Source organism: Myxine glutinosa, chromosome 5 (genome assembly GCF_964187855.1).
Source record: "Myxine glutinosa chromosome 5, kmMyxGlut1.1, whole genome shotgun sequence".
Taxonomy (NCBI): domain Eukaryota; kingdom Metazoa; phylum Chordata; class Myxini; order Myxiniformes; family Myxinidae; genus Myxine; species Myxine glutinosa.
In genome coordinates, this window is record NC_136265.1 from 199,085,130 (window position 1) to 199,101,099 (window position 15,970).

Genomic DNA, 15,970 nt, shown 5'->3' on the forward strand with positions numbered 1-15,970 from the left:
CAAATTTTTTTGGACGAATTGGCTCCAAATTACGAGCGACCAAAATTTAGTTTTTTAAATCAAAATTTTTAATTCGTGCCATGGCTAGCCAAGACTGTCGAATGCCGGTGGGGGTAGTAGATGAGGTAGATGAGGAGGAATTAATGACCCAGGACCAACGGGAAGAGTTGGTAGAGGAATACGAAATTGATGAGGGGCCGGCAGCAGGGGTAGAAAATGATGGCGCCTCGCACATGGCGGCGAGAGCCGAGCCCGCGGTGGCAGCCGGGGCCGCTGTGCAAATCGGGTTTGACTTTAGACTATACCTGACCCAACTGGATGCAAAAATGGATGCCCAAAGGAATGACATGAAAGAGATGAAGGCCCAACTGAATGCGAAATTGGATGCCCAGAGTGACAAATCCACCCGGGAAAGGAAAGAATTGGGGGACAAATCCACCCAGGAATTGGAAGAGGTAAAAAAATGGGCTGGAAAGCAAAATGGACACCCAAAATAACGAATTGGAAAAAATGAGGGTGGCGTCAAAGAAGGAAATAAAAGAGATGGGGAAGGACATAAGGCGCAAGCTGAGCGAAGAGGTCGCATTGGGACGCAACGGGGTGAAGCAGTGCGAGGAGCGCGGGGAGAGTGAGGTAGAGCAGGGCGCGGCTACATTGACCGAGGGAATAGAAATCACGACTCGGGGTGTAGAAGAGCCGACGGCCACCGAATTGGAAAAGGAAATTTTATGCATGCCGGCGGTCGTCGAGCTAGAAAAAGAAATAATTCAAATTGAAGAAGAAATTATTGGGGCTGAAGAGACAGCAGAAATAGAGGATATAGCACAGAGGGAAGAAATGGGATTTGCACAAAGCCTGCATTTGCACCGTGATGACGTGCTTGCTAACCCCAATAAAAGTTTGCAGGTGCTGTTGCCGGAGAAGAAGGCCCCCAAGGTGAGTAGGGGTGTGTGTGGCGCGAAAGTGTTTGGCGGGAAAAGATTTTTTTGGCGCGCTTGGGATCAAGACGAAACCCGGGCGGTCATGGAAGGGCTGTTGCGCAGTGTACGGGGGTGAATGGCGTGCGTGTGCGAGAAAAGTGCACCGGAGCGTGAGTGTATGACGGAATGTGCACGAGAAGGGTGTATGGAAAAAGAGTGTGCGATGGCCGAGGGGAGTGAGAGAGAATGCACACCAGAGTGTGCTGTAGAGAGTGTGCAGGAGTGCACACCAGAGCGTGTGATTGGGTGTGTGCCAGGAGAGTGCACACCCGTGGACGCTACGGAGTACGTAACGGAAGAGTGTGCGCGCGGGTGTACGATGGCCGATTGTGTAACGGAGTGTGTGAGTGGTATGAGTGCGCCAGGGTGTATGCAAGGGTGTGTGATAAAGGAGTGTGCGAACGGCATGAGTGCGCCTAGGTGTGCAGGTGCGAGTACGGTGTGCGAGGGAGAATGCACACCAGAGGATGAAAGAGAAGAGTGTGCACAGGAGAGTGCAGTAACGGAGTGTATGGGAGGCGCAGGGATGCCTAGGTGTGCGAGTGTGGAGGGGGTTGCGTGTGGTGAGAGCACGGCTCAAGCATCGACGCAGACCGGGGTAGCGTTTAGCGCGACGTATAGCCAACGTGAGCCCTCGGGGAGTTGTGCGCTGCGGGGACCGGCAGGGATCGATGCCGCAGCGGTTTCACAAGGACCGCCATGCACGATTCGCGTCCGCCCCCGCCCTGTATGGTTGGTGCCATGCCGTGGCGGGAAAGGCGATCGGCGACGTTCAAGGGGAGGTAGGAGAGTTCGGAGCCGCGACCTCTGGCGGATGCGGTGCTCCGACTGTGGGCGGTTGGGCCATCGTGCGTGGGACCGCGAGGCCCCGTGCAGGGATGGGCCTCTGCACCTTGGCCCATCAATGCCTCCTCCCCTGAATCGAAAATGCCGGATGGACCCAACCAACAGTAGACAAACCACCCGCACGGATCGCTCGGCTTTGCGAAGCCGAGCTGTGATGTCGATGTATTTCCGCACGGAGAGGCTCAAGTGTAGTGGACGAATAGCAATAGTGTTGGGGAATGGTACCCGGCATGGAGGAAGGGTAGTTTTACCATTCCTCACTCCGGGCTCATGAGCATTAGATTAGGGGGATGGCAGTGACATACACATGGGGGACCAGCGATGGTTACCTCCATGGGGCACCGAAGCTAGCCGAGGGCGGACTAGGATAATTGTTAGGGAATTAGATGACGGTAGAGAACATGAGAATTAAGTAGGGACATTTGTACTGTAGAGGGGACGTAGAGAGCTTAGATGGTTGTTAATGATGAAGGGAGTGCTTAGTTTAATGGGATGACGGGGAAGCACGAGTTTTAGGGGAAAAGCAGGTAGATAGATGATGCTGTGTGTATGAGAAATTGTGTATTGAAATAAAAGGAGTTGTGTTGAGGTGTATGGAAACCGGTGTGTGAGCATAAAAGGTGTGCGAGATAAAAGGTGTGCGAATAAATGGTGTGGAATGCTTGGTGTGAGATAGAAGGTGTGGAGTGCATGGTGCGAAGAACTGAATGGGGGGAGAGTGGAACCCATTCGCGAATACCCGGGGGGGGGGGGTAGTGTAAAGTCAGGTAGAGGGCTTAGGTAAATTGTTTGGATATTGACACCTGTGGTGCAGGAAGTGGCAAGTAGTGCTTTGGTTGGGTGCATGAGTCAGTGAAATGGCTGGGCATGTGGCTTAATTGGTGAGTATGGTTATTGGGGCACTCTGCAACTGGTAGTTTGTCGGCCAGGTGAGGCCGCAGGTAGGCTCTGGGAGCCAGTCAGAGTAGTTGTGAGTTGTTCAGTGGGGCCCGAGGATCCAAGGGAAGGACCAGGGTAGCCCAATGCCAAGGAGGGCATCAGAGGGGTAAAGAGCCAGGAGGGGCCTTCCCCAGTTTAGGTAGTCGCAGGAGCAGGTAAGCTCGGGTGGCGACTTCAGTCACGGAGGTGCGCAGGTAGTTGGACCTGCTAGTATAGCCACACGACCCAGCCCCGAAATTGTGCAAGGGCACAGTAAGAAAAATTGGGGAGTGAGACCCAAATTCGTAGGGCGCTGCAGAGTGGTCAATGGGGAATTCGGTTTTTAGAACCACATAGTTTAAAGATGGCCGATTGGCAGGGTATGACCCTGGGTAGTTCAGAAGTAAATATCAGTAGAGTAGTAAGGATGAGAGAAATTCCCGTCGCGCCATCCACATCCATTCACCAAGGAGAACGAAGCTCCACACCAAGACCAAGTGCAATGTTTGAGAGTAAGACGCATCATGACGTGATGAGACATTGTGTTTGTTCCATTCCTTCCTTCCAGGGAGGGATTGGGAGACGAATTTGCTTTAGAGGGGGATATGGGAGACAAGACGTAGAGATGAATTTGAGTTGTAAATACAAGGAAGGGCAAGGGTAGTGTAAGCTGACATTGGGGGGGGGGGGGCACGGACGGTTAGGGACGAGCTTGCTCTGCTCGCTCTCCCGCGCCCCTCATGCTGAATTACCTTATACTTCTGTGTACCTCTGTGCCCTTTCCGCTTTTCTGGTGGTGCTGTGTCTTTCCCCCCACCCCAAGACCATTTTGGAGGTGGAATTGTGCAGCTGCACCTTGCTGCACCTGTGCAGCACCCCTGCTGCACTTTGCTACATATGTGCAGCTGAACTGCGTGGCACTTTGCTGCCGTATCCTTTTCATTGGTTATAACGTTGCTGCACATGTGCAGCACCCTGCTGCCACAGACACTTTGCTGCACATTATCACATTACACTTATGGACCACAAGTTTTGTGGTCCATAAGTCCACAAACCACAAACTTTGTGGTCCACAAACTCACCTTGCATCTTCGGACCACTTGTTTTGAGTGGCATCAATAATAATAATAATAATAATTCATTTATTTTGTATAGCGCTTTTCAAGAAGCCCAAAGGCGCTTTGACAGAGTGGAAAACATAATGCATAAGAAATCAATGTCACGCAGTTGGACCACATAGGGTTGGCCCTGCTGGCAAATAAACGAACACACTTGTTGTGCATTTTTTTTATTTTTTGTGTGCTAGGGACTAGAAGATTGTAAGTTTATTAAGCCCCGAAGAGCAGGAATGGCCTGTATGCCGGTGCAAGGGCTTGCCGGTTCGATATGCGCACACAGAAGATAGAAGATGCAAGACACCAGCAACTGAAATGTGACTTTTGAAATGTGTATTTGTGCTTTGCTGTGCTTTCTCTCCCCTCCAATCTTCTTTCCAAAAAGGACAGGTCCTGGGTCATAGAATTGTAAATAAGGTTAGGTTTTGTGCTTGTATATGAAATGCTGCCCACCGGCTTTATGTTTAGTTTGAAAACAATTCCGCAATTCGGTTAATTGTGGGCATGAGTCTGTTAGAGTAGCTACTCAACGCAGTAGGTGGGACATATTTAGTGCTTTAAAACTGTCGCATACATGGGTTAGAATAAATGTTAGGGGGAACCACATCTGTATGTCACATGTAATTAAAAGTTAGTCCCAGATCTTTCTCAAAACCGGTGGTGCCAGTTTTTGTAGGTTTGGCTCGGGGACGAGTCTGACGAGGGAGAGGGGCAGTGTTGCGGTTTTGAGTGTGTAAAGTGAGTTTAATAAAGGTTAGAATTTCCCCCCCATAGTTAGTCACACAAGCAACATGTAGCCTCACGATAGTATAGTTATGTCTTAGTATTTGTAAGCTTAGTCCTTCTCCTATGTTAGTTCTGCGTTGAGTAGAGTCAGGAGAATAGGCCCTATTTCTACCGACTTTCCAGCTACCCTAGCCTCATGCCCCATTTGCGCTAACTTGGGTTCATTTTGGGCGAGTTAACACGAGGCAGGCTCGGGAGGTCAGGAGGACCGAGGCGGAGCGGCAGAAGCGCTGACGGTAAGCACGAGCCGCCAATCAGGGCTCAGAGGTGGTGGCGTCATAGGGCGTGGTAAGAAGGTTTGATCGGGTACCAGAAGGTTCAGGGGCGTAGCTATAAAACCCGCTGCGCCCTCGAAAGGACTCGCGAGAGAAGGACTTGCACTCGATAGGACCAGCGCGGGAACACTGATGAGCGAAGGACTCGCGTTGAACAGGACTGAAGCAAAGGACTGCTGCCTGATAGGACTCGATGCAAAGAACTAGCGCGGAAAGACTTGGTGAGCAAAGAACTCGCGCACACTGACCAACCAGCTGGGAGAATTGAGGAAGAGGAGTTGTGAGTGTCCGAGAGCTGTACAATATACGCGGGCGAAGCCCAACGCCCATGAACTGAAAGACGCGCTTTTATGAGTGACGCTCGGTTGAGTTTTAGGCCGATCGCTATACAGTGCATTTAAGACGCGCGAGTGAGGAAAACGGTTGAGTAATCGCCAGCCGCGCTGAGAGTCCCGCCCTTTGCCGTTCCGCCTCATCATCTGCCTTGTTCGGGAGACGCGCTACGAGGTTCCTGCCATCGCCTGCTGCCATCTTCGCGGGACGTGCTGGGGCCGTGGAGAGCCAGTCGGGGGCCGTCTCTGGACGACCACGTCGACGCGTTGGCTGACCATCTACCCATCTGCAATTCCCTGTGTGAGTGTGTGACGGGCCCGAGTCCAGGGGATAAGTTAAAATTGACTAAGGCTGCTCTGTGTCTCTGCGTCCCCGATCATTGTAAATACGTGTGGGAATAATTAAACCTGTGTTCTTCCTTTCTTCCATTCGATTGTTCCTGTGGTTTATTCATTGGCTAAGCGTGGTACGAATAGAACCGCTCAAATCGGGTTCCATTAACTAAGACTGCACGGACCACGTGGTACTCAATCCGCTCGGCGTACTCAAACCACACGTGGCTCTTGCGAGGCTTGCTTCCTCGCTTCCGTGGCAGCGCGGGGAATTAGGTACGAGCGAGAAATGGTCCCGAAACCCTACTCCGCATTTGTCCGGAAGGGACGTATCAAGCCTCGGTTCCGCCAAGCCCAGAAGAACAAGGGGATTAATCCCCCCTTGGTAAGGGGAAGTAGGGTGGCGTAGAACCCTAACAATATATATATATATATATATGTATGTATCGGTTTAACTCCAAGAACAAAATAATACAACGAAATAATCTCGTAAAAAAAAAAACATTTCTAACACGTCTCACAGCCCCCAATTTGCAAAAGAAGTGTGAGGGAGAAAGAAGTGAAATCCGGCACCGTGAGAGGGCAGGAACGGGTGCCGACGAGGCCACACCCACAAACCGGCACTATCATTTTGAATTAAATTTGGCAAAATCATCATTAGCCATGCTCTTTAAAACATGAAATAGCCTATGTTCATCAGGAGGTACAATTTGGTCTATGTGTCAAGGTTGATGTCAATTAGCCGAGTAGTTTGGGCGTGATTGGTGTTTCACACACACAGACACACACACACACACACACACACACACAGACACACTTTTTTGACAGACATGCAGAAAATGACTTTTATTTATAAGATGCATGTGAGAAGCACCCTAACGTGTGTGTGTGTGTGTGTGTGTGTGTGTGTGTGTGTATATGTATAAATGTATATATGTATATATGTATGTACGTATGTATATACAGTCACGTGAAAAAGTAAGTACACCCCATGTAAAGTTTTGACATTTTCAACATATTTCAACATACAGCTACTTGATCTTCATTTCAACAATATTGATAGATAAAGGTGATATAATATAACAAATATCATGAAACATTTACATTTTGTAGTCCATTGTATAATTTAAATAAACATAAATGCAAATTTTGCATGTGGAAAAAGTAAGTACACCCTTGGCTCTAATAGGTGGTATTGCCCCCTTTGGCAGAAACAACCTCAAGTAGGTGTTTCTTATAACTGTCTACCAGTCTCTGACATCGACTGGGAGAAATTTTTGCCCACTCCTCCATGCAGAATTCTTTCAGCTGTGCGATGTTTGAGGGGTTTCTTGCATGCACAGCTCGTTTCAAATCCCCCCACAACATCTCAATGGGATTTAGATCCGGGCTTTGACTTGGCCATTCCAGAACCCTCCATTTCTTTCTTTTCAGCCATTCCTTGGTGGATTTACTGGTATGTTTAGGGTCATTGTCATGTTGCAAGGTCCACCTTCGGTTGAGCTTCAACTTTCCGACAGATGGCCTCACATTATCCTCAAGCACCCTCTGGTACAATGAAGAATTCATAGTGGATTCTATGATGGTGAGCTGCCCAGGCCCTGATGCAGCAAAGCTGCCCCAAACCATAATATTTCCACCACCATGCTTTACAGTTGGTACCAGGTTCTTGTGGTCAAATGCTGTCTTTGGTTTTCACCAAACATGTCTTCTGGTATTGTGGCCAAATAGCTCTACCTTTCACTCATCTGTCCAGAGCACATTGTTCCAGAAGTTCTGGTCTTTGCCTCGGTGTTCATTGGCAAACTTTAGTCTTGCCCTGATGTTCTTTCTGGACAGCAAAGGTTTCCTCCTGGCACACCTCCCATGTAGATCAAATTTGTGCAACCTCTTTCTAATGGTAGACTCGTGCACTTTGACATCAACAGTGGCAAGAGCTACCTGTAGGTCCCATGGTGACATTCTGGGGTTCTCAGAGACTTCTTTCAGCATCTTGCGGTCTGCTCTCGGGCTGAACTTGCTGGGGCGGCCTGGCCTGAACAAGTTGGCAGTTGTTTGGAATCTTCTCCACTTGTAGATGATCTTCCAGACAGTCGAATGATTGATTTCAAATTTTTTGGAGATCTTTTAAAATCCCTTCCCAGACTTGTAGGCATCTATAACCTTCTTTCTGAAGGCCTCAGAGAGCTCTTTTGATCTAGGCATGGTGACGCCGCACACTTCAACAACAAAGAGCAAACCAAACTAAATGTCTGAGGTTTAAATAGGACAGGTTCCTCCAAGATCCTCTCTAACGATGTTCTAATCATTTGCACCTGAGCTGGTGCACCTGATTCTAATTTTAGGTATTTGAAGTAGTGATAAATGTAGGGGTGTACTTACTTTTTCCACATTTGAAATTTGCATTTATATTTATTTAAATTATACAATGGACTACAAAATGTAAATGTTTCATGATATTTGTTATATTATATCACCTTTATCTATCAATATTGTTGAAATGGATGAAATAGCTGTATGTTGAAATATGTTGAAAAAGTCAAAGCTTTACATGGGGTTTACTTACTTTTTCACGTGACTGTATATATATATATATATATATATATATATATATATATATATATATATATATATATATATATATATATATATATATATATATATATATACACATATTTATATATATTTCAATATATATATATTTGTACATATATTGTTGCGGTTTTGGGAATAAAGGATGACCACCCCTCGTAGGTAGTTGCACCACAACATGTAGCCTCGCTGTAGTGCAGTTATTTCTTAGTAAATGTAAGCATAGTCTCCTTTCCTGTGTTAGTTTGCGTTGAGCAGGCCAGTGGCTTAGGTGTTCTTTTGCGCTGGAATGCCACGTGCTCGGCCTGGAACAAGTCTGGCAAGGCCGAAGGGAGGAGCTCCAGGGGGAGTGGCCGGTAAGCAGCGAGCCGCCAATCAGAGCTCGAGGGGAGTGGCTCACCACGGCAACGGGAGGAGGGGCATGGAACATTCGGGTAAGGCCGGGGCGGGGCCATAAAAGCCTGCCCCGGGCCCCCCGCCTTAGTCAGAGTCGGTCAGGATCGGTGAGAGTGAGTCAGAGTTTGCCCCGAACAAGCAGACAAGTCAGAGCTCGAGTGAGAATCCACAGAACGCGTCAGTCGCCCAGCCCCTGAACAAGTCGGAATGCTTGAATTGAATTGCTTGTTTTAGCCTCGCTGTACACGAATTCCCCGTGCCCCGTGCCCTGTGCCCTGCGCTCTGCGGCTGTATTAATCACGCTTGTGGAGACGATCTATTCCGGAGCCACCTACGCCGACGATCCTCCTACCTGGGCTTCCTGCATACGTGCCGTGACCACCAGAGGGCCACGCCGGGCGAGCTGTCCCGGATCGACCGACGGCAAGGCGCGTTTGGCGCGCGAACTTCCTTCCTTCTTTTTCCCCGCGTGAGTGAGTGGGCCCTTTGTCTGGGAATTAAGTTAAGACTGCTTAAGTGCCTGCTCTGTGTCTCTTCGACCTGTACATTATAAATAAACCGTGTTCTTCCTCTTATTTGATCGTTCCCGTCATTTCACAATTGGCTTAGCATCGCACAAACAGAACCGCTCGAATCGGGTTCAATAGAAGTAACGGCACGGGTCACGTGATACGCAAACCGCTTGACGTACTCGATTAGCGTGGCTTGTACGAGGTACGGTCCCCGTTTTCGTGGCAGCGTGGGTACCAAAGGTACATGTGGAGTCAACCCGATTCCCTTTTCCACGCTCGCTGCAGGAGTGGCGATTCGGCCTCGTGGACATGAAGACCCGAGGGGGAAAATGGGTTTAACCCCCCCCCCCCCCCCCTCTGTACGTCGATGGGCTTCGGGAGATCCGCAACTATATATATATATATATATATATATATATATATATACTAGCTCAGGTACCGGGTGTTTCCCAGGGAAATTCAGTGAAATATGTATTTAAATATTTCCTGCATGACAAATTGGGGAATGTTGGCCTTGTGGTGTATGAATTACCAATGTTGTGGTTGCAAAATTCATTGGAGTCGTATGGAAATGCTTCACCTTCGAAGGGTGCCCAACATACTACCCTGGAGACTTGCTTGTCTTGCATGTTGACCCTCAACCCGAGCCTGTGTCTGCTCTGTAGTCTCAAGTGACCTGTGGACTGCCATTCTCTTTACATCTAATATGTTTCTGCCCATCAGTGGTCTTTTGTGGCATTTGGCAGTAATTATAATGCAAGTAAGGTAGGTTAAAGATATCTCTTAACAGAAGTGTTCGCTTTGGGAGTTCCCTTGAAAGTTGACTTCAGAATCAAAAATATCTTAGAATCCCAGACGCAGATCACCGACACACAAAATTCGTTTTCATGATGTGGGAATGCAAAATAAAATTGAGTAAATAAAAACCAAGTCATTAACAGTCATCAGTAGTTGAGCCCATGTAATTTCCAGCAACATACGGAGAGGATTACAGGTGGAGGAACATTAATAAGTCTTAAGGTGTAATGCGCCCTAAATGATTCTTTCCACAGCTATCTCTGTTTGAGCAAGTGAAGCCACCAGAAGTGCTCCAGCAGGCCTCTTACCATGCCGATCTTCATGACGCAGTTAGATTTAAATTAAAGAAGCAACAGACGGATCATACACTGCTGATCTTTGTGATTGGGGTAGATTAAAGGAGAATACAAACGCAATTTTTTTTTCCTGAAAACCATTGAAAATTATTAATCATATATATATATATATATATATATATATATATATATATATATATATATATATATATATATATATATATATATATATATACAGACTTGGCATTTAATATGGAATTTTTTTTTTTTTCTTTACTTGGGTTTCAATTCTGAACTCAGAATATCAATCTGGTGAGTTTATTTTACGCTTTGGTGATTTCTTTGTTCAAAGAACCATGTCACTGATTGTCACAGCAAGAAGTCAATAACAGGATTATATCACAGGTGGCGTGACAAAATGTACGGACAGATACATTTGACGATTGGCTTCACAGTCGGGTATACAAGGGTTATTGCGTTCTGTATTAGTGGAAAACAACTGCTGCACGTCTACAAAATTTATTGCCGCTTCCTCTGGAGATGGTCCATCAACTCGACAATGCTGTTTGTCATGGAGTGGTGGCTTTACGAAATTCCGGCATGAAACAGTGTGCTATTGCTCGGCAGTATGGCATCACTCAAGGTCAGGTGTCAAAGATCCCGAAACGAAATGCTCAGAGGGGTGTCCTTCCTCCAATATCGAGGCCAGGACGTCCCCGCAGAACCACAAGGAGGGATGATCGCCAGCTGCACCGGTTAGTCCGCAATGGCCATACCAAGTCAGCTAATCGGCTTAGGGCTGAGTGGCAGCAACTGACAAATGTGCCTGTATCCAGAAGGCTAGTCAACCAACGACTGGTTCAAGCAGGCTATCGTGCCAGGCGTCCCCTGAGAAAGCCACTCCTGACAAGACAACACCGCCAGCGCCGATTGCAGTGGGCCAGAGAGCACCGTCAATGCAAGCCAGGACACTGGAATCACGTGATCTTCAGTGACGAGTCTTGATTTCTAGTCTATCGTCAAGATGGCCATGTCCGAGTGCGCAGACAAGTGCATTAAGCCTACAACGAAGATTGAATAGTGCCAATAGTCCAAGCTGGAGGTGGTGGGGTGACCGTTTGGGCTGATTTTCATGCAGGGGGCAAAACTGACCTGGTTGTTCTGAATGGAAACCTGAACCAGTTCAGGTACAGGCCCATTCTGGAAGAAACATTGCTTCCATTTGCTCGTGTAGCCTTTCGAGGAAACTTTGTCTTCCAGGATGACAATGCATGGCCTCATCGTGCTCGCATGATCCAACACTTTCTTGCAGACCATGGTGTAGAGCATATGGAGTGGCCTGCCATGTCCCCGGATGTGAATCCGATCGAGAACTTGTGGGCAGAATTAACGCATCAAATCGACCACTTGGACCAGCAGCCTACCTCTGTGCGTGAATTGCAGCAGGCTATTGTCACTGCATGGCAAGCGATTCCTGTCCAAACCTTGGCAAATCTCGTGAACAGCATGCCTCAACATGTACGTGCTCTCCTGAATGCTCGTGGGGGTTACATGACGTACTGAACTGTAATTTTACTGTCCGTAATCCCAGTTGTAATTTAACTTTTGTTTTTGTTAAAAAAAAAATTGGCTGATGTGCAAAATAAAGAAATACCTCTGGAAAACGTACAGAAGTTTAACACAGTACTGTCCGTGAATTGAGTTCAATATCAGTTGACATCACTTTCAAGGATCAATTTATTGGCTTCGAAATGTCAAATGTGGTTTTTGTTTCTTTTAAAGGTCACATTAACAAAATCGAGAATAATTTCAACATAATTCCAATGAACTTTTGGTTCTAAGTCAACTTGAAAAGTAAGTTCACCCCCACAAAAAAATATTCCATATTAAATGCCAAGTCTGTATATATATGCGGTGCATTCAGAAAGTATTCAGACCCCTTCACTTTTTTCACATTTTGTTATGTTGCAGCCTTATGCTGAAATCGTTTAAATTCATTTTTCCCTCATCAATCTCCACTCAGTACCCCATAATGACAAAGAGAAAACGGGATTTTAGAAAGTTTTGCAAATTTATTAAAAATAAAAAACTGAAATATCACATTGACATAAGTATTCATACCCTTTGCTGTGACACTTGAAATTTAGCCCAGGTACCTCCCATTTCTCTTGACCATCTTTGAGATGTTTCTACACCTTGATTGGAGTCCACCTGTGGTAAATTCAATTGATTGGACATGATTTGGAAAGGTACACACCTGTCTATGTAAGGTCTCACAGCTGACAATGCATATCAGAGCAAAAACCAAGCTATGAGGTCGAAGGAACTGCCTGCAGAGCTCAGAGACAGGATTGTGTCGAGGCACAGATCTGGGGAAGCCTAGAAAAAAAAATCTCTGCTGCATTGAAAGTTCCCAAGAGCACAGTGGCCTCCATAATTCTTAAATGGAAGAGGTTTGGAACAACCAGGACTCTTCATAGAGCTGGCCGCCCAGCGAAACTGAGCAATTGGGGGAGAAGGGCCTTGGTAAGAGAGGTGACCAAGAACCCGATGGTCACTCTGCCTGAGCTCCGGAGATCCTGTGTGGAGATGGGAGAAACTTCCAGAAGGTCAACCATCACTGCAACACTCCAGCGATCTGGGCTTTTTGGCAGGGTGGCCTGACGGAAGCCTCTCCTCAGTGAAAGACACATGAAAGCCCGCTTGGAGTTTGCAAAAAAGCACCGAAAGGACTCTCAGACTGTGAGAAACAAGATTCTGTGGTCTGATGAAACCAAGATTTAACTGTTTGGCTTTTACCAAACACATGAAACCATGAAAACCATGAAACCAAGAACTTCACCCTAAAGTGCTGTATTCTGTCGTATATTATAACACCTTCTTCTTCTTTAAAAGGTTGCTTTCGAATTGCTCACCAAATCTATTCATTCCAAAAAAAAATTCCATCTCCAACAGTTCCTCTTTACTAAATTCCCTAAACTCACCTGCACTCCACACCCCCCCCCACCCCCCCCCCCCCCCCCCCCCCACCTCCAGCTCCCTTAAACGTATCTCTGACTCGAAGGTCACAAGAAACCCATTTTGCAATAAATGTTCGTGTCCCATTAATCGTACAGCACTTTCTAAAATCCAAACTCACCCCTCCCCTCCTAATCTTCCCCATCACCTATCCCTTTCAAATCTACCCCCCCTTGCCCCTTCCCTCCTAAACTCCCCCCGCACCCCTCCCCTCCTAGACTCCCCCTCGCCCCTCTCCTCCTATACTCTCCCCTCACCCCTCCCCTCCAAATCTCCCCCATCTCCCATCACTTTCAAATCCCCCCCTTGACCCTTCCCTCCGAAACTCCCCCCTAACCCCTCCCCTCATAAACTCCCTCCTCGCCCCTCCCCTTCAAATCTCCCCACCCTCATTGTTTCTCCATTTCCCCCCTCTCACCCTCCTCCTCAAAGCATCCTCCCCACTTCTTCCCCCTTCCAACTCTCACCTCCATCTCCCCCAACCTTCTTCCTCGCTCTGCCCCACCCCCCCCCCCTCAAATAACACCTCACTGTGCCTCACCCAATCACCATCAAACCTTTTGTCCGCCCCATCCTTCCCTTTCTCCAAGCTATTCTGAAATCTCTGACACACTTTCAACAGCTCTCCCTACCTCTTCATCCGCTTCCACATCTTACCCTACCCCCCCCCCCCTGCCCTGTGCTGTATCCGATGCTCCCCCTTCCTCTTCATTAACGGTGTGGGCCTAAAACATCCAGGGCCTTCGCTCAAACTTGACTGATCTCTCCATACAGGTTGCTTCTGACAAACCAGACGTGATCTGCTTAACAGAAACTTTCCTCCTTTATGATGTCTTTGATTCCTTAATATCTCTCCCGGGTTACTCCCTCCTCCGGTATGATAGACCTGAGCCTCGTCCTGGAGGTGGAGTTGCTATCTTTATAAAAAAAACTCTCTTCCTTACTCGCCCTGCACTGCCCTCTCTCCACGTCACCCCCAGGAGTACGCCCGACTACGGCTTCCCCTTCACTCCCACCTTTTGTTCATATGTGTGTTGTACCGTCCACCAAACAGTAATGACTCCATCTACATCTCGCTGTCTGATAATATGGACCAACTTCGATCTACCCATCCCAACTCTCTCTTCCTCATATGTGGTGATTTCAATTGTCACCATGCCAGTTGGCTGGGTGTGGGTACCTCTCTCACCAGCCATGGCTCCTCAGCAAAGGACTTCCACGACTCACTGGGACTGACACAACCTGTCAATTTCCCGACCGGATCTCAGTCAACGGAGTATCTTCTCTTCTAGACTTGGTTATGACTAACTTCCCTGCAAATGTCTGCTGATCTTCTTCTGCTTCAATCCGTTCTTATGATCATTTGCTTGTTAAAGTGGACATTTCTCTGACCATTCTCAGAGAGCCTCCTCAGCGTCGGCGAGTCTGGCATTTCACTCAGGCCAACTGGCACGGTCTTCAAGGAGCCATCAATCATCTCGACTGGTCTCCCATCTCTATCGCCTCTGACATCAACTCATCCTGGGAATTATTCCAAAGTAAATTGCTCTCTCTCATGCACAGATTTATCCCATCTCGTCTTCAGTTGTCATACCCTTCCTCAGATCCATGGTACACGGAATCTTATGGTGAGGCAGTTGCCCAGAAACAACTTGCCTTCGCCTCCTAGAAAGCAAATCCAACGGAAGGAAATCTCATTTCCTTTCACAAAGCCCGAAACAAGTGTGTGCCCACCCTCAGGAGAGCCAGGAAACAATATCTCTCCGTTCTCAAGACCAAACTCTCAAACCTGTCTCCCTCTTCCAAATCCTGGTGGCATCTGGTCAAATCCGTTTCTGGTGTTTCTTCCCCCTCCTTACCCCCCCCCCCCCCCCCATTACCTCAAATGGCTACACAGCTGACTCCGCATGTGAAAAAGCTGAATGCCTCAACTCCATGTGTTTGCCTCTAAATCTTGTGTCCCAAACCCATCCCTCTCTCTACCCACCATACCCAGTCGTACCCAGCTGCTCCTGGACTCTGTGTCCATTCCTCCTGACAGGGTGGAGAAGTTTCTGGCAAACCTCGACTCTGATTCTGCAACTGGACCAGACGGCATCAGCCCACTGGTCCTAAAATCCTGCTCTTCCGCTCTTTCACTCCCTCTCTCTGTTCTCTTCACCCTCTCTTTGTTCTCTTCACCCTCTCTTTTGCTCAAGGTCATCTGCCATCAGTTTGGAAATCAGCAAACATCACCGCTTTACACAAAAAAGGTGCAAAAACAGATCCTTACAACTACAGACCAATCAGCCTTCTCCCAATTATCAGCAAAGTCATGGAATCCATCATTGCTTCGGATATCAAATCTTTCCTCTTCTCCAATGGCTTGATCTCTGATCATCAATTTGGTTTCAGACCAGGTCACTCTACTCTGGACATGCTGCTTCTGCTGTCTCAACAATGGATGGAGGTCCTCAATGCCAAACAGGAAATTAGAGCTGTCTCCCTTGACATATCACGTGCCTTCGATACGGTCTGGCACCCCGCTCTGCTCACCAAACTCTCCTCCTTTGGTATCCATGGAAACCTCCACGCATGGCTGGCGGACTTCCTCTCTAGTCATAGTCAACGTGTGGCCCTGAATCGGTTTCTCTCATCTCCCCTTCCTGTTCAGGCTGGAGTTCCCCATGGCATTGTTCTGGGCCCTGTGCTTTTTCTGGTCTTCATCAATGATCTCTCTGACTCTCTGGAAAATCCTCTCTATCTCTTTGCTGATGACTCCACTCTCTGCCGC

General features: G+C 47.7%; 1 protein-coding gene across 1 annotated transcript in view; it reads left to right on the forward strand.

Annotated features, from left to right (window-relative positions):
• LOC137428270 (protein kinase C epsilon type-like) overlaps nucleotides 1-15,970 on the forward strand; it is a 391,842-nt gene that overhangs the window by 188,425 nt on the left and 187,447 nt on the right. The window contains exons 8-9 of the mRNA XM_078779348.1: nucleotides 1,489-1,514; nucleotides 4,887-4,915. Of these exons, the coding sequence (XP_078635474.1) occupies nucleotides 1,489-1,514; nucleotides 4,887-4,915 (55 nt within the window). The remainder of the gene's footprint in view (nucleotides 1-1,488; nucleotides 1,515-4,886; nucleotides 4,916-15,970) is intronic.